We start from the raw sequence: 19,641 nt of genomic DNA on the forward strand, positions 1-19,641 counted from the left end.
GAGGAGAGGAGAGGAGAGGAGAGGAGAGGAGAGGAGAGGAGAGGAGAGGAGAGGAGAGGAGAGGAGAGGAGAGGAGAGGAGAGGAGAGGAGAGGAGAGGAGAGGAGAGGAGAGGAGGAAAGGAAAGGAAAGGAAAGGAAAGGAAAGGAAAGGAAAGGAAAGGAAGAAATTAGCTGGACAACTAAAAATATAGAAAAAAAATTAGCCAGGCATGGTGGTGCGCATGCGTGTAGTCCCAGCTATTCGGAGGCTGAGGCAGTAGGATTGCTTGAGCCCAGGAGTTTGAGGTTGCTGTGAGCTAGGCTGATGCCATGGCACTCTAGCCCAGGCAACAGAGTGAAACTCTATCTCAAAAAACAAACAAACAAACAAAAAAAGTTACTTCATCTGATTAGAGATGAAGGGAATGATCACTATGAAATACTAGTAGGATTTGCAAACATTCTCCCCAAAATTCAGTATTAACAGATTGTGGTTACAAAGATGTCTGTCTTTCAAAATGATCTAGTAAGAATTACATGAAGAGTTTATCAGTTTCAATTCTCAACTGCTACAGAAACAACCTAGTACTTTAAGCTTCTACCTTACTCACCATACTTTTCCATTATTTAACCACTTTGGTACAGTGCTCACCAGCAGCGAAACCTTGCCCACAGCCGGCACTCATAGTCCGCATGATAGTTTGTGCTGTGCATTGAGGACAAATTCATTTTGCCCTTGTGTGATGAGGAAAGCTTTAAAGCACTGAAAGCTGTTTTACTTTACAGGCAGCTTTACTTGTAATGTAAATCAGAATAGGTAATATATACACATATGTTTTTATTAAGTTATTTTTAAATATTCACAATTTTATTTTGATAGATAAATGAAAAATTAGAAAAGTCAAGTTTTGTTATTAACGCTAAAGTCGACGCTGGGCTGTGCGCGTTCATCTGTGGCTGTCGACTATAGTTGACACTGGTACCGAAGTGGTTAAGGAATCTCATATTTACTCATTTTACAGAAATGTTCTTCCCAGAGATATTATGTAAAGAGAAATAAGTTTTTTTCTATCAGTCTCATTGCCATGAAGTTAAATTTATTTTAATAAACATAACCATCTTCATATACTGAATACAATATATTAACTGGGGCAGTACCAATGGTATCCTTTTATTCCAAAAAGTGTCCTAGCTTAGAGGATAAGGTCACTTTATTTTTTTAAACCCAAGATCCAATAAAGTAAAATGAAAAAATTTTGCCACTGTTTTCAAATGTAACCCAGAATGAATTCTGTCAGTATTGTGGAATCATGTAATAGAAAATACTTACATGTGAGGAAATTATTTATGTCACAAAATATGTTCAAATTTACTTAGTTATGGAATAGTTTGCTGAAATTTAGACTTTAAAATTTTAGACCTCAAAACTTTTTAGCTAAAAATCTTGAATTTATAAAACAGATATTAAGTAATCCCTGTAGATGAACACAGCCTCTCTCACAAGTATTTCTTTTAAAACATCCTTAAAATAACCATAGAAGATAACATCTTCTCTTCTTGGGTGACTATTCATTTATTGTTAATGTTCTGAACATTTTTCCTTTCTAGCAGTAATTTTTGAAATTTAACTTATATCCATATCCTTATGTCTGCACATTTAACACACAGTGATGACTTCAAATCCTCAACCAATTTTTCAAGCGCTACTTCTAACCTGAGTGAGTTTGTCTAGTTCCCCAAGCCAGGCTCCAAACATTTTGTCGAGGTCCTGATCTTCCTTGTCACTGTCCTCTTCAGCACCATGGTCAATTTCTTCATCTGATAGCTGCTCCATCTGAAATATTTGTGTAGAATAAATAGTTACAGGTTTAGCTTGGAAAAATTATGCACTATATACTCCGATATATACTGCAATTCTCTGGAGTTGAATCTTCAAAAGTAGAAATTATATTATTAAATACAAAAGAAAATTAGAAGTCCTTAATGGAGAATGAAAACAGTGTTGACAAGTGAGTAGAAATGAGGAATAAAGTCTTAAATTTTTAGGAAATTGTAAAAGAAAAGCAAACTATCAGATTAGGACCAGAATCACAAGTAACAATACTAAAAAAATTACAGAACACTCCCTTCAATCAGCAGAGGATACAACAATAGCACAGTTTTCTCCACTAAGACATGCTGTAACACCCAAACACCACAAAGAAACAATTTAAAAAGAATTAAATGCAGCAGGTTATTATCTTATTTATTCTATAAAAATCTGTTTAGATACAAAGAAACATATATTGTGCAAAACCTCAGTCCAAGTATTCAAGAGTATTTAGAGAAAACTTGACAAAACAAAATTTTTCATCTAGTGTGGTCTGTTGAATTGGCTCCTCCTCCAATCCTACCCTCATTTTCTCCCCTGTCTTCTTTTTCTACCTTATTCACTTCTCTATCAATTTCTACAAAATCCAAGGAGAAAACAGAGTTGAAAACTTTTAAATTCATATATAAAATTTCCTGTGTATGGTGACTTTTCAAGTATAAGTCCTCTGGAAGAAAAAATTATTTTCCCTCTTCTCATTAATAAAATAATGTGACACCGGACATGGAACATGCACATTGTTTTATAAAGATGGAAGTAAAGTCACATAAAATAACATAAATGACTGGTCTGATTAATATAAAATTTCAATATTAAAAACCCCGAGAAATCATTAAATAAAGCTTAGCTTTATTTAAACCAGCATATTCCAAAATAAAAATTATAGTCAGGCAGGCATGTTAGTTGGATGGTTTGGACTGGAGACAAATTAAAAAAAATTTTTTCCAAGTAAGCAAATCATTATAACCCTTGGTTTACAAAGTTATGGTAGGTATTTTACATTTCTTAATATCATAGTTACTGACTAAAACCCAACAAAATTTTATTTCTAAAAGAGAAAAACCAGCATATTCTAAATTTGACCGAACATAAACCCTTTGCCTTCATCTTCTGTCCCAGGGACACAATGAATATCATCACTATATGTTATATTAAATACTCTTGGCTCACATTCCTAAAACAAATTTTAGGATCTAGGGAATATTTGGAATATAACCTGTCAGTTGGTTTAAACAATTCCCCAGAGATTATACAGTACATGGGCATCCCATTAGAAAAGATATCCTTAATCTCGAATAACAACTTGATCACACACATCAAGGCCCCTCCAAAATTTAGGTGTCCCCTATGTGACAGTATTAAGAGGTGGGGCCTTTAAGAAGTGATTAGGCCATGAAGTCTCCTTCCTTGTTAATGGGATTAAGGCTCTTATAAAAGGCTTCATGAAGCATCGGGCTAGCTTGCTATTCCACTCTTCTGCCATGTGAGGCACAGCCTTCCTCTCATTCCTCTTTCGAAGCAAGAAGGCCCTCAGCAGACACCAAGCACCGGACCAGTGATCTTGTACTTTGTGGCTTTCAGAACTGTGAGAAAATAAATTTCTGTTCTTTATAAATTACCCCGTCTCAGGAATTTTGGTGCAGCAACATACATGGACTAAAATGACATCTTACAGCCCCAAAGCAGCAGTCAACAAAATTATCTCTAAATAAAAAAAGGTTAAGAGACATGTAAGGAATCTAATTATCTGACAAGGTGTCATGAAGTTAAATTTTAAATATTCTTTATAAAATTTTGCCAAAAGGGTCAACTAATGTTGCAAAATTAATGAAGTGACTCAGTTCTAAGATATTCCGATCATATCCCACTTAATCACTTTAAGGAAAATAATTTTCTAAGGCCTACTACTGGAAAGGACCACAGCTCATCAATATCTCTAACAGAAATTGGTAATTTCTGTTTATTAATCTTTCATCACTCTAACCATGCATTAATTAGGGCATTCTATTCTGGCAAATAGGAAATGGATCTATCTATCTTCCAATTCACAGATTTGGCTCTTAAAGAGATTTAGTTTTTATAACTCACTTATAATAATATTTCTAGGATTTTTATTCATTACTAATTTACAGCTCAATCTTAATAGAAACCTGATATCATAGTTCATTAAGCAATCTACTTATGAAAAACATAAAATGTTAGTGAAAAGAAAATCTCATCTGACCAGGTGACTTAATTACTCAAATAATAGTTGCTAGTTTGAGAAGATTTATGAGCTATAATCAGTCTTTATGAAGTTCAGTAAACAACAGAATCCAGACTATAACAGTCAACTTCCGCTTCCTAATCTTTAAAACTAAGCACAAAAGAATAACCCAGAAGCTAAAATATTCTAGGATGAATTTTGCTTTAAGATAGTGATACTTATGCTTAGTTATATTTTATATCCCTAAGCACATTTAAAACAACTGGGCCTGCAGTATTGCTAACCAGCAGATACCATTATGTCACTTTTGGCAGAGATGGCAGCTTCAGTAACTTTAATGAATATTTCAGGTAACAATATGTAAAAGCACTGTATTTATGGTGACTATATTCTCCACACTAAATTTGGTCACATGATAGAATGTTTATCCAGGTGACTCATCGGGAAAATTTGTGATGTATGTGTGTTAATATGTAATAACACATAGGATGAGGAAGTTACAGTGAAAGAGGATGGGGAGAGAACATTAGTCACAGACCTCTATGAACCAGACGTTGTGATAGGAAGGTATTATCATTCCCATTTTATAAATGAGGGAAAGCAGATCAGAGAGGGTTGTGAGCTCTAGGTGTTCTTGGAGGAGGACTGATAAGACAGCACTCCAGGTCCCCTACTTCAAGCAATATCTCTGATTTCAGTCGTTTTACAGATGGGGCTTCCACATAAGATTTCATTTATGCCAAGAGTTTATGTAAAAAAAACGGGGGGGAGGGTTTAAATCCTACAGTTCGGCTGGGCACGGTGGCTCACGCCTGTAATCCTAGCACTCCGGGAGGCCAAGGCGGGTGGATTGCTTGAGGTCAGGAGTTCAAAACCAGCCTGAGCAAGAGCGAGACCCCGTCTCTACTATAAATAGAAAGAAATTAATTGGCCAACTAAAAATATATAGAAAAAATTAGCTGGGCATGGTGGCGCATGCCTGTAGTCCCAGCTACTCAGGAGGCTGAGGTAGGAGGATTGCTTGAGCCCAAGAGTTTGAGGTTGCTGTGAGCTAGGCTGACGTGGCCACGGCACTCACTCTAGCCTGGGCAACAAAGTGAGACTGTCTCAAAAAAAAAAAAATCCTACAGTTCCCTTCTGGCACATACTGTAATTGTCTATAGGAAAACACTATACTTGGAAAAATGAAACAGGAAAATAATTTCATAAGGTAAATATACAATAGTTCAAAATAAATATGAGTATTCTAAATTATCATGGAGCTAAAAAGAACTACAGTCACATGCTGCCCAATGAAGTTCTGGTCAATAAGGTACTGCATATATGACGGTGTCCCGTCAATATTTTTACTATGCCTTTTCCATGTTTAGATATACAAATTACTTACCATTGTGCTACAGTTGCCTACAGTATTCAGTATAGTAACATGCTGCACAAGTTTGTAGCCTAGGAGCAATATGCTATGCTATACAGCCTAGGTGTCCAGTAGGCGATCTCATCGAGGTTTATCCAAGTACCCTCTATGATGTTCCCATGACGATATTGCCTAAAAACACATTTCTCAGAACATATCCCCATTGTTAAGTGATGCATGACTGCATAGACTGTACAAAGTCTAGTCTATTTTGTGATTTCCTCTCTGCTATTAAAACAAGTTATTTGGGTTAAAAAATCCCTTTAAATATTTTCATTAATAGTTTCCTTTTTATCTAAACTACTACAGACGCAAATAGAGGAAAATATGGTTAGGGAACAGTGACAGAGCCATAAAATTAACTGAAATTTTGAAGTAACTACCGAATATTAACTATTATGTCACTTTTGCCAATTATATATTTTTTGAATTTGTCACCACATGGATTATTTTATAAAAACAACTTGAGAAACTTAGAGACTTTCCAATAAAAATTTAGGTCCTACAACATTTCTTAAAGAGTTTACACTCTAAAACACACTCTCTATTCTCTAAAAGCTGATAAATTGTATTCTCCAACCTCCTAAAACAAATAAGAAGCTTCCAGAAAGTTTTCTTATAGGCTTGACACTGTATAGCATTAGCAAATCTAGTAAGGAAACTCATTCTTACTTGCCAATTCCTTGACATCCACATCTCACCATCCTAAAAATTAGTTGTAATTGCTATATATCACCAAATAAATCACAGTTCTAAACCTCAATTTTCCCAACAGAATGCCTCTACTAGAAACAGGAACATCAGAAAATAATCAAACAATCAACTGTACCTACAAAGGGGAGAAAAAGTAAGAAACAGAAAACAGAACTTATGAATCCTGTTTCTAAAATAATTTGGATTTTGAAATGTGATGCTTTTCCTTTATGATATCCCAATAGGCCCAAGGAAATTACAATGCACACTACAATAAATCCTATGAAATTATTCTATAATTATTAGATTAGGTACTTTGTGAGGTGAATATATTAAAGTTTCACTTGAATTTCATGCTCCATTATACATAAGGAAAACGATGTCCTAAAACAGTGAATGTACCCTACCACAAATAAGGTTTACTCCTCAAAGTACAGGCTTATTGAGGACAGAATAAAATCCAAAGTCACTGGCAGGCTGAAAAAGCCCTGTGTAATTCTGGCCTTCAGGGACCTCTCTTCCCACCCTTCCTTTGCTGTCTCTCTCCACCCCCTCCATCCCCACCCCAGCTTCCAGCAACATTGTCCTGCTTGCTGATCCTTGGGATATAGACTTCTTCCAACCTCCAGCATTTGCAATGCCATATCCTCTGCCTGGAACTCTCTCCTCCAGATACCCATATGGCTCACTCATTCATGCCTTTGTTTTAAATGACCATCCTGTCAAAAGAGCACACCATCCTTGTTACTGTCTGTCTCTTGTACAGTTTTATTTTTCTTCATAGCACCTATCTCCATCTGTTATGCTTATCATTGCTCTTCCTCCACTAGAAAGCAAGCTCCATAAGAACAAGGGCTTTGGTTTCCTTCTGTATGATACCTGCTTAGAACTGTGCCTGGCTCATAGCAGGTGTTGTTAAATACCTGCTGAAAGAATATTTAACTATATGTGTGCCTGTATGTCTCCCTCTCTCTCTCTCTCTCTCTCTCTCTCTCTCTCTCTCTCTCTCTCTCTCTCTCTCTCTCTCTATATATATATATATATATATATATATATATATATATGATGCAGACTTTTTAAAAGGTCCCTAAAGAATCTATGTGGCCAACGTCCACAAAAAATCAACATATGCAATAAAAGACTGAAATGAACACTAATAAATGAATACCTGCTATTCTTTAGGACCAAGTGCTTTATAAAGAATTCCCCATTTAATCCCACACTAACTCTTTAAGATATTGTCACTCATTTATAAATGAAGAAAATTGGGTTAAGAGAGATTAAGTAACTTTTCAGAAGGCTCACATCTAATGGCAGTGTTAGAATTTGAAGCCAACTGTGTGACTTAGTCTATTATAAAAACTGGTTTTCAAACTCTTTTCCAATGTGTCGCTTTTAGTTGCTGCCGTGTACATAGATGAGTTTGAGAAGGGTTCACTAAAAAACTTCTCACTTTTATTCATTCATTCAACAAATATTTACTGAGCAGCTACCACATGCAAGGCACCATGCTAGGTACTAAGAATAGGGAGTGAAACAAGTGAGATAAAGTCCCTTTCCTAATAGATCCATAGTCTACTGGCATAAAGAATGAAGGGGAGTCAGCTATAGAAGATCTAGGGGAAGAATGGGCAGAGGGAACAAAAAAGCAAAGACCACAGCAGGAATAAGCCAGGTGTAATTAATGGAAAGAAAGACTATTCTGTGGTTGGAACACAGTGACCTAGTCAAAGAGTGGTAGGATCTGAAGCCAGAGAGGTAGACAGGGAACAGCCTCAATGGCCTAGTAAGCTTAGTAAATTGCTAGGATTTTATTCTAAGCATAAGTCCTTTCTTTAAGCATAAGCAGAGTCTTGGTATAAGGGCATTAATGCTTTTTAAGAAGATATAACTGCTCTGTGGTGAACAGACTATAGTTGAGGCTGCTATCATTTCTTACCTAGACCACTGCAATAGTCTACTTGGTCTTTGTTCTAGTCTAGGTAAGAAAAGACAAAGGCTTCAGCTCTGTCAGTGGAGATGAACAATGGAGGTGAAGGAAATGATGATGATGGCAGCTAATACTTATTTAGTAAATACAGATCAGGCACTCTTCCAGGTGTTTTAGTCACTTAATCCTTAACAGAGAAGGTACACAGTTTGCCTACGGCCATGGCTGCACAGCCAGAATTCAAACTTAGGCAGTTATGCCCCTGCGCCTAACCACTGTATACTGTCTCTCTGTGAGATGAAATGAAGTAATGTAGCAAAACTCAGGATATTTTTCTGTGGTAAAGCCAAAAGAACGTAATGAGGGGTGTGATAATTCCAAGATTTCTGGTTTTGGCAAATGAGTGGGTGGTGATACCATTTACTAAGACTAGTGAGAAGCATGTTGGGGAAAAGGGTAGATTCTGTTTTGAAGATAGAGTGAAGATGCCTAGCAAACATCCAACTAGAAAAACAATAAGGAAGGGTTAAGACTCAGCAAATGAGAAGCCTTAGTTTAACCTGAGTATTATTTTAAATTATATTACAGAAAAATCATAGAATACAGTTAATGATTTAACTAATATTTTAAACTAATTTATATTTATTTTATTCATGAAGTAAAAATAGAAATAATGGGAATATGATCTATTATTATTTATACACTGGTTGGTTTCATTTCACTGATAACAGTGAATAATTGTGCCCAACTATTACAGGTTAAAAATTGTATGTAGTAAGCTCTACTACTCATAATGAAACTATGCCTTAGTATAAAACAATATTATTCCTGCTAAATTTTCCATGAAATTATTTATTTCAAGCCTATTTTCCCTACTAATCTTCCTCTCAGGAGATATTTTGGTTTACTATTCAATTTGCTCATTCTGATATTGGAATGGTGATTCTTTACCAAGAAGGCTGGGCTTAAAATAACGTTAAATAATTTTATTAAATATATTAGATGTAGGGCAAATTATAAAGAGCAAAGGAGAAAGTGTATATTTGTGAGAATGTCATGAGATTGATTCAAATAAAACAAAAGGGAAGAGTAAGATTTAAAAGAGAAAGACTAAGGCGGAATCTTGAAAGGCAAGCCCATTTTTTCCCCCTGAACGCACCCAAATTCTTACCATAGAAGTGAAAGGGGGAAGAGCAGAAATGGCATTTTAGTCAGAGGGCAATACGACTGTGTATAAGAGTTTTTAGAGCAGGGGAAGACTATTAGAAGGCTACTGTAGGAATTAGGCAGAGATAATTATAGATAAGGAAATTGAAGTCCTGAAAGGAAATACAACTTACACAAGTCACTGTGTAACTTACACTGTGATAAGAAAAACACATGGCATATAGTTAGGGTGCCTTATTTATTACTCAGCTCTTTTTTCCCTTTAATAATTAAAAAATAATTGCTTTTTTTTTTCAAAAATAAGCAAGCTGAGCGTGGTGGCCCACGCCCGTAGTCTCAGCTACTTGGAAGGCTGAGGCAGGAGGACTGTCTGAACCCTGGAGGTCTGGGCTGCAGTGAGCTATGATTGTGCCACTGCACTCCAGAGTGAGTGAGACCCTGTCTCTTAAAAAAATACACACGCACGCGCACACACACACACACACACACACACACACACACACACACACACAAAACCACATGAAAACTCTTAGAACACAGGAGAGCTACCATTAGAGCATTTCCCTGGGTCTAGCGTACTCAATGTTTCAAAGAGGCAAGATAAGTTTTGATTTTATGTAACACTTATGGAACCCATCTGCTATATGACAGACACTGGAGTAACAGATATGAAGATGATAGCCTCTGTCCTCAAGGAACATATAATCTAGTATGGGACAGACAAGGAAAGCAACAATGATGAAACACTGTGTGAACTGCTATAACGGTATGTTACATGAGTGTAATTTAATTCAGTTTGAGAAGAGAGGAAAAGGGTAATGCTTCAGTGGAGACCTGAAGAGTAAATATGTAAGGGAAAGGGGAAGGGTGTCTCTGAGGCAGAAGGACCAGCACGCAGAAAGATACAAAAGTGTGAGAAAGACAGACATGCTGAGAACTGTAAGTGGCTTAGCATTTCTGAATCATAGGATATGTGGCGTAGAATCACAGAAAATGAGGCCAGAGAAAAGGAAGAAGCAAAATTATAAGCCATGCCAAAGATTTTGGACTTACCTGTAGGGTTTTTCCAACTGTGGTCTGTTGATCACCTACCTCAAAATTACCCGGTGTGTTTCTTTTAAAGTCAGTTTTACTGAATACTAACACAAGAGGGTGGGACATTTTTAACAAGTTCCCTTAGGTATTGCTTATACCCACTAAAGTTTAACAAACTAACATATAAACAACTGTGCTATGTTATAATCACTGAGAGGACTTGTGAGTATAATAAGTAATGCAGTTTTGTGTAACCGTAATTTGGTTAAAGGCAGAACATAGAATGAATATTCCCCTAAAACCATAAAGAACGTAGGCAGCAAAAGGATCCCATAATTAACATACCCCAATTACTCCTCTTCCATTACCACAATCCCATGCTTATTAGTTATTCAATTAGAAATAAATTTTACTTCTTTATTTCCAGTTATGATTTAGTAGCTTTCTCACAAAAAGTTTTAGAAACACCTCCTATGCTGCTCTAATCTGATAATTCTAAAGAAAAATATCTCTTGCCTGTTTGGAACCATTGAGTACTCTAGACCCAGATAAATGCTCTCATTACAGTTCTTCTTTCCTGTATTCTGAAAGTTTTCATGTAGTTTTAAGTACGTGTATGTGTGTGTGTACATATATATATTTAAAGAGACTACAGAAGGCGGGGTGAAGACTTCCATATTCAAGAAGTGCCCCCAACTGTGCCAGATACAACTGTTGCAAATAAAAGAGGAAGGAAAGCTAAATCAGATAAAAGGAAAAAAAAAACGGTTAAATTTAGTAAAGCATAAAAAGAGGAAGAGGATGCATCAAAAGGAGGAGGAAGTCAGACCAGAGAAGGAAAAGAAGTAGGACACACATAATGTAAAATGGAGTGAATATTATAAGGGATGAACTACTCATCAGATTGGGCAGTACCTGGTATGTTTGTTTCTCTTTTGACTTAAAACTACACTATTTAAACATAAGACCTTTAGTTTTGCTGTGAACTAAGTGTTATCATTTGTAAACTGTCCAATGGAAACTGGGAATTTAATAAACCAATAGCTTTAAAAGTTTTAAAAATAAACTTGCATGAGCTATTTATAGAATCAGGATATTAACAACACTGTGTGTACAGCAATATTTTCCTCAGGTTTTACCTTTTAATTTCATTTTAAAAAATGTCTTTTTTTTAAAGAGATTGTTAATAGTTCTATCTTTTAAATTACCAAATAAATTCTTTTCCTGGTGAATTCTTCCACTATTTTGTTGAGTACATTCTTCTCTAACCAGAAATCAGATATGTAAAAAGAATATTAATATCGCAGGACCCTCTCTGCCCCCAATTCCTTATGCAAAAGAGAAGGCAAAGGTCTCAGGCACCTCTGCAGAACTGGCCCCATAGTTTGTTCATTAAGGAAATTCCTTAGTGGCCTCCCATAAGCAAAGGCATGCAAATTGTAACTTTAGGTCTGTAGGCTATTTCTAGCCCCTAAAATGAAATCTCTTCCAATTTCACACCAATAATAAATTACAAGTTTATCTTTACAGGTGAAGAAAAGAGACAAGACAGTATTAGACAGTCTTCCACCTACCCAGGGAAATCTACATAATTGATGCTTCCTTTACTCCCTTTTTTTTTGTCCTTTAACATTTGCCTTATCTTATGCAAAATGTAGATTTTCCTGGGTCTCACAATAATGTAACCATTTGTCTCACTATACACACCCCCTGCCCTTTTTTTCTACAGGCCTGTAAATGCTGAAACTTCCAAAATCTCCTCAGAAAAACAGTCACGGGTTTGTCTGTGGTTCGTGTTTTTCCCAAGCACATCCTCAACTCTGGCTTAATAAACCTCCACTGACTGAGATTTTTGTCTCACTTATTTTGGGTCAATGGATAAATGCTTATGTAAATATTTTATTTATTTATTCTCTCTTTTATGCAAATTATGATATTTTATATAGGTAGCTTAGTTTGCATATAATGTAAAGGCAAGAAGCTAAACTGATTTTTCCCCAAATTTTAAATTTTCCATCCCCTGGTACTTTTTAATCTAGATATTTATGTTCTATTTATATACCACCCTCTTTTTCTGAGGATCCTTTCCCACTATATCATAATTATAGCTTCTGTTCTTAATTTATCAAGCAGATGAGTTAAGAAAAAGAAAAAAAAATAAATCAAAAGTTGCTTTTCGGATATCTATCACTGTAGTTTCTTCTACAGGTTAGTGGCCCTCAACAGAAAGGCACCAAGTTCTACTTAGGGTCTAACACTTCAAAAATACTTTGCCTACAAAGAGCTTAAGCTAAGCACTATGCAAGTTAAAAAGAAAAAAAACAAAAAATAAATTCCATGACTTAAAAGAACACTAATACTAACTGTGGGAAAGAGAACAAACAGAGAGATATCTTGATGAACAAATTCTCTAGGAACAAAGTTCCTTTTGTGGGCCAGTGCATACAGCATATTTAAAGGATGCTATGGCCTCCCAAGCGTTGAAAGGGACTAAAAGGCGCAATGCACTGTTGTTCAGAGGCTTCCCAGGCACAAGCCTGAACAGGGAACTTACATGGATGGTCTGGTTCTCTGGGAGTGAACTGACACCTGGAATTCAGTTTTGTAAAGTTTCCGCATGGAACTGACTTTCCTTAATAGGGAGATACACTATTCTTGGGGCAGCCAAAGTGAAATTCTCTTTACCCAAAGGAAAGAGAAGTTCTGGGGGAAATGACTTACAGCCTTATGCCTTCCCTTTTATTTATATCTCTGTTTCTGACAACCCAGGATATAACTAACACATCCTCTTCATTATCACATACATTAACTGTGAAGTAAAGATCATATAAGAAAGCATAAAAACAAACTAGAACTATTTTGACAGTTGGTAGAGAATATAATTCCTAAGAGCTATAAATCAAATTCAAAGGTAATGTTTTATAAAGCACTTAAACACACATCTTAGAAAAGGAATTCATTTTACAGAATGATGAACCATAGCTTCATGAGAATAAGCATTCCTTTATTTACACTGGATTTTCATAATATTGAACATTCTTAATCTATTAAACCTTATCTAAACCCTATCAGGAATTCCTTGTCTAAAATGGAAAAACAATCCTTAGTTCAATGCTATACAAAGAAACTCCTAACACTCCTAAAAATAAAGAGTTCTAATGATCAATCTTATAATTACCTATTATAAAGTACACCATAAACCATTATCTGAAACCACAGAGCAGCTAAAAACAAAAACCACAAAAACTGAAAAACAAAAAATAAAAAATGTAAAATTCCATTATTTATATACCAGCTTTCAACTTTATTTCAACATGGTGGATGATGCCTATAAACCTAAACTATTCGGGAAGCTGAGGTGGGAGGATCACTTGAGCCCAGGAGTTCCAGGTTACACTGAGCTCTTATCATATACATACACCACGGCACGTTAGCCTGGCTGACAGAGTAAGACCCCATTTTGGAAATCAATAATAAAATAAAATTAAAATTAAATAAAAGGAGAAGAAAGAAGAAGAAATTTCTATTGTTTTAAGCCACCCGATGTGTGGTAATTTGTTAAACAAGCCCTAGAAAATGAAGTCAGGCTCTATGTACATACACACATATATAGTCTGTAGAAACAGGTCTTCTATTACTGCTTCCAGAGATGTTCATCTTGCTCATTCTGGTCCACAAATTAGACCTTTTCTGTTATACTATATAGGTACATAGTTATCTTTGCTACTGTTACTATGCATGCATTCACCAGCCTCAACTGGAAGTAGAGACTATAACTTCACTCATTCCTGATAGGGGAAATTGTCTTGAAAGTCTCACCAAGGAGGCAGGCAGTGTTTTCCTCCACTTTTGCCCTTTTTCCCTATCAGACAGTTAAATGCAATGGTAAGAAATCTAATCCTCAAGGCAACCTGTGCTTTGAGGGAAAGAGAGTGCCAGGTAACTGCAGGCTGCAGTTTGGAAGCCATTTGGATTAGACTTTGAATTATCAGTATGAACTCAAGATTTTAAACATATAAAGGGAGGGACAGAAATAAGTATATATATGTTTGTAGACATGTCCACTGAGAGGGCCTAGTGGCAATGATATCCCAGTAGCACCTAGCACACTTAGTACCCAGATTTTAGTTTCTAAATACTGTACATACTCAACACAAAAGCTAACCAGAGATCCTTGGAGTAATGAATGATTTCAGTGCTAGGGCAGGGGAAAAAAACCAGGATGAGCCCCTAGAACATCATCTTGTGGTAGAAAGTGCTCAATTAATGATGTGCACATGTCAAATGGACATAGGAGCCAGCCTGAAGAGGGTCTGAGGGCCTAATCTGGCACAATTTAAATATCAAAATAAATTATAACCCACTGAATAAAATCCATACTGAATTAAATAAAATATATGGGAAAATTCTTCCTTACTATAGAATGCCAACTAATAAAAACAAAATGATAGAAAAATGACCATTCTGCAACCATTGTCATATTAATAATCACTAGTTTTTAAAGTAATTTTAAAAAACCAAAGTTACTAATTTTTTTTTAAATCAAGGCAAGAATCATCAGCAGATGCTAAAACTAGAGGGTGAATTTTTTTTTGTTTAATAGAGATAAGGTCTCGCTCTGTTATCCAAGCTGGTGTGCTCATTGAACTTCTGGTCTCAAGTGATCTTCCCACTTCAGCCTCCTCAAGCAGCTAGGAGTACAGGCACACACCACCATGCTGGACTAATTTTTTAATAGAGATGAGTCTTGCTATGTTGCTAAGGCTGGTTGGTGGGTGAAAATTTAATCAGCCTATTTTCATGTTCTCAAAATATCTCCTCACAAATTATTGGGGAGACACTACCTTAAGTAAGTGATCAAAATATCACCGGTATTGAGGCTTCCCATTATAATGCACTGAGAAGGACACACCATCATTCTGTAGTATTCCTGCCAAAAATGCATTACCTAAATCAAATCATAAGAAACATTTTATAAAATAGCTGGCCTACAGTACTTAAGAATGTGATGGCCAAAAAACACAAAGAAAGGCTAATGAAATGTTCTATATTACATGGAACTTGAGACATGACAACCAAAGGCAATGCTTAAACCTGGACTGGATTCTGAACACAGGGAAAATATACAAACACAGTTATAAAGGACAATAGCTGACAAAATTTGACTATGGATTGTGGATGACATCATAGTATTGAATCAATGTTACATTTTCTGCTTTTGTAATAGTACTGCAATTACATAAGAGAACATCTTTGATCTTAGGAAACATACACTAAAGCAGGAGTCCTAAAACTTTTTAAACAGAGGGCCAGTTCACTGTCTCTCAGACCATTGGAGAGTGCGCACTGTGGGCCTGGGATGAGTAGGCTGCTAAGCAAGACAGGCAGCAGCAGCAAAAACACCAGGAGGGCCAGATAAATGCGCTAGGCGGCCCGCATGTGGCCCGTGGGCCATAGTTTGAGGATGCCTGTAAAGTATTTCGTCATAAAGTGGCACAACATCTGCAATTTATTATCATGTGGCTCAGGAAAAAATGTATAAGTATATATACATACATATATGGGGACAGTGAGGGAGGAATGATAATTAGGCAAAATGCAAACAATAAGTGAATCTGGCTAAAAGGAAAATGGGCATTGTTTGTATTTTTCTTGCAATTTTTCTGTAAATTTGAAACTACAGTTATCCCTCTGTATATGTGGGGGATTGGTTCCATGACCCCTGTATATACTAAGTCTGTGCATACTCAAGTCCCACAGTGGAGCCTGCAGAACACACATATAACAAAAAATCAGCCTTCCATAAACTTGGGTTTGTATCACCACAATGACCCATGTTTGGTTGGAAAAAATCTGCATAATAAATGGACCCATGCAGTTCAAACCCATGTTGTCCAAGGGTCAAGTGTATATCAAAATATATTAAGGAAGAGAGAGGAGAAGGGAAGGAGGAGAGGTAAAGAAAAAAGAAAAACTTCCTGCACTCAGGAAATTGTTTAGTTAGGAAAATAGTATATCAACAAATAGGTCATTTAAAATTCAGAAATAAACTTAAGGAAAAAGAAAAAACATTAGCTATAAAACATTTTTACCAAAGAAAATATGCAGTCTAATAGTCTAAGGACACTGAAAAATAATTGTGTATTTCTCAAACACATGGTTTTTATTATGTATGCATAATTGTTACCTTTCCTAAAGTATATTTGCCCAGCTTACACAGTTAACCTTTTTAGCTTATTTTGATCATCATAAAATTAGTGTTTATTTAATTTAAACTTTTAATTGGTATAGCTTCTTAGAAAAATAATTACTCATCAGACAATTCTTTCACATAGGCAAAATAATCATTTCTAACCTTTAGATTAAAAAAAGTAATTAAAACAGTAAAACACTTTTACTTTGCATTATTCATTAACGTACTTCCTGACCTCTTGCCAACATCCAGAGATAGTAAGTACTAGAGTTGATCAAATATTTGCTACCCAAGAAAGTTTCAAGATGTCTGCTTTCTGTTTCATCTATCTCATAAATGTAAAATTCTTAGGAAAGATATTTTACAACTCATTACTAGAGGATAGAGGATACATTAAATACTGTCTCCATGCAATCAACCAATTCATCAAAATAAAAGTCACATTGCTAAACTGTAATTATCACAGAACAATTCATCAGGGTCAGTTGCCAGTAGGCTCAACTATTTTCCTGATTCCATGCCCTCTTTTCATTTCTATGACCACTATCTTGGTTCAGATCTACACTATATCATCCTCAGATTATTCTAGCAACATCCTAATTGACCTCTCTTCTTTAATCTATCACTGTCAGGCTAATCCTCCTTAAAGATTCTTTTCATGTCATTATTCTACTCAAACAGCCAAAACAGTTCCCCATTGTGAACTAAGTATAAACTCTTCATCAAATGGTTTCAGACCCTCTGTGACATGGTCTCCTTGTAAATTTTCAACCTTATTCTCCCAAAACAAGCCATGCTTTCCAAATTTGGCCTTTCTTCCTATTTTCAACCTGCCTGCAACATCTCAAGCTGTTAAAAAAAGTGACAGAATACATTTCTCTCCCAAGGATCCCATTAAAATGGCAACCTCCCCCCCCCCCCAAAAAAAAAAACCACAGTTACAAAAGGGAATAAACTCATAAAGGCACTGAGGACAAGAGATGGCAAAGGCATCAACAGACCAGAGATTTTGGCAAATTTCTGGAAAATAAAAACAAGTAAGATCACATAGGCAGAGCCACCAGAGTAACAGGAGCCATGGCAAGTATTTTCACTCAACATTTATTCAACAAATATGTATTAAACACATACTATGTGCCACTCACTCGCTGTTCTGGAAGCTCTGGATATAGCTATAAATATAAGTGAGGGATCTGCTAACGTCAAACTTACATTCTAATCAAGGAGGAGAAATACAGATAGTGACAAGTACGGTGGAAATTAAATTAGGGTTGTGTGGATTGAGTAGCCGTTTTAGATGTGATGAACAGCGAAGGCCTGTTCATCACATGGTATTTAAGTCATGGTATTTAAGCTGAGATACGAATGACAAGAAGGAATGAGACATGTTAAGATAAAAGAGCATTTTAGGTAGAGGGTACAGATTTGGCAAGTGCCTGATCATGTAAGGATTTGGTTAAACTGACAAAGAGTTGAATTTTAACCTAAAGAAGCTCTCTTGAGGGTAACAGAAAGTCATCCCTTGCCAAAGGTTGTAGCAGAGGGGGTCATCTTTTTTTTTTTTTTTTTTTTTTTAAGACAGAGTCTCACCCTCTTGACTAGGCTAGAGTCCAGTGGCATCAGCCTAGCTCACAGCAACCTCAAACTCCTGGGCCCAGGGGGATCCTTTTACCTCAGCCTCCCGAGTAGCTGGGACTACAGGTGCACACCACCACACCCAGCTAATTTTTTCCATTTTTAGTAGATATGGAGTCTCACTGTTGCTCAGACTGGTCTGGAACTCCTGAGCTCAAGCAATCTTCCTGCCTTGGCCCCTCAGAGTGCTAGGATTATAGGCATGAGCCACCATGCCCGGATGGGACAGAGGTGGAAAAATGGATGCCCTGCAAACAGCAGACAGTATTCTTTAGGTTAGCATCCCCCTGAGAATTTAGGCATTTGCTTCCAGGGCTAATGAAACTAGAAAAAACAACTCTCTCAAGCCCAGGATGCAAATGTCAAGTGCCTGCAGGGGTAGGGTAGCCAATATAAATACCAGTGGTAGCCAGTAGTGGTGGTGTCTGAGAAATGTGATGTCATACCTCAGCTAAAGACATTAGAATTTTTTTAAAAGTTTATTCTGGTAGAGGTTGCATGACCTTGTGAATGTACTAAAACCCACTGAACTGTATACTTTAAAAGGGTTAATGTTATGTATTATACCTCAATTTTAAAAAACTAAAAAAAAAAGTTCAAGTGCAGTGCTAGTTAAACAAAATAAGAGTTAGATACCATTTCCTATGAGAGGCCCATGAACTTTGTACCTCTCTATGGCATTTAAAGCTAATCAGCTGTGTATTACATGGTAGTTGTGTATTTGCCTTATCACCTCCCACACCCCAACTAGGTTGCAAGTTCTAGAAAGAGAGAGACCATATGGTTCTCATTTTTCATCTCAGGGTAGCTACCAGAATCATATTCTTTTTCTTGATCTGAATTTCAACTTTTTCCTGCCAAATATTTCTAATATTGGATGACTCAAAATTTAAGACGAAATCTAATTTAAGATGACTCAAAGCTAAAGGTGCATTTCCTTCAAAAAAAGTGGCCAATTTATCAGGTTCTAATTTAAAGAAATATTAATTTAAGGAAACCAACATATTTTAAAATTAACTTCCCTATCAATAGAGGAATGGTTTAGAAACATCACAGAGAAAATTCTACAATGCATTTTAGCTTCAGAAGATTTAAAATAACCCCCAAACAAAACAACAACAAAGATTAATTTTTATATTTCTATAAGGCTGTTTCCAGGCACACGATTTGATTCAATAGCTGTGTTAATGACTCTCTGGTAAAAATTAACAAGAGACTATTAGTAAGCGTTTCTGTATGTGACAAGAAACCCAACTTAAACTAGTTTTAAGCAAAGAATCTATCCAAATATAAAGGAATTTTATCAATATATTTGTCACAATATCTTTCCTCTCTCAACTTCCTTCATCTCTCTTCCTCTACCCTTCTAAGGTTTCATTCTAAAATTCTCTACTCCTATTCTACAATTTGCTTTACATCTCCATGTCTTTGGATCTTGTTTCCCCATTCTGCCCCATCAATTGTCTCAGTATCTCTCAAAAGAGCTACCCCCAATACCTACATATGAAAACTCAAGGC

At 36.1% G+C, this 19,641-nt stretch overlaps 1 protein-coding gene across 4 annotated transcripts in view; it reads right to left on the bottom strand.

Annotated features, from left to right (window-relative positions):
* The window catches only part of RAPH1 (Ras association (RalGDS/AF-6) and pleckstrin homology domains 1), a 94,427-nt gene that overhangs the window by 52,473 nt on the left and 22,313 nt on the right, over positions 1–19,641 (bottom strand). For all 4 annotated transcript variants that reach the window (XM_012738914.3, XM_076005836.1, XM_076005835.1 and 1 more), the window contains exon 2: positions 1,695–1,814. In XM_012738914.3, the coding sequence (XP_012594368.2) occupies positions 1,695–1,814 (120 nt within the window). The remainder of the gene's footprint in view (positions 1–1,694; positions 1,815–19,641) is intronic.

This window comes from Microcebus murinus, chromosome 8 (genome assembly GCF_040939455.1).
Source record: "Microcebus murinus isolate Inina chromosome 8, M.murinus_Inina_mat1.0, whole genome shotgun sequence".
NCBI lineage: Eukaryota > Metazoa > Chordata > Mammalia > Primates > Cheirogaleidae > Microcebus > Microcebus murinus.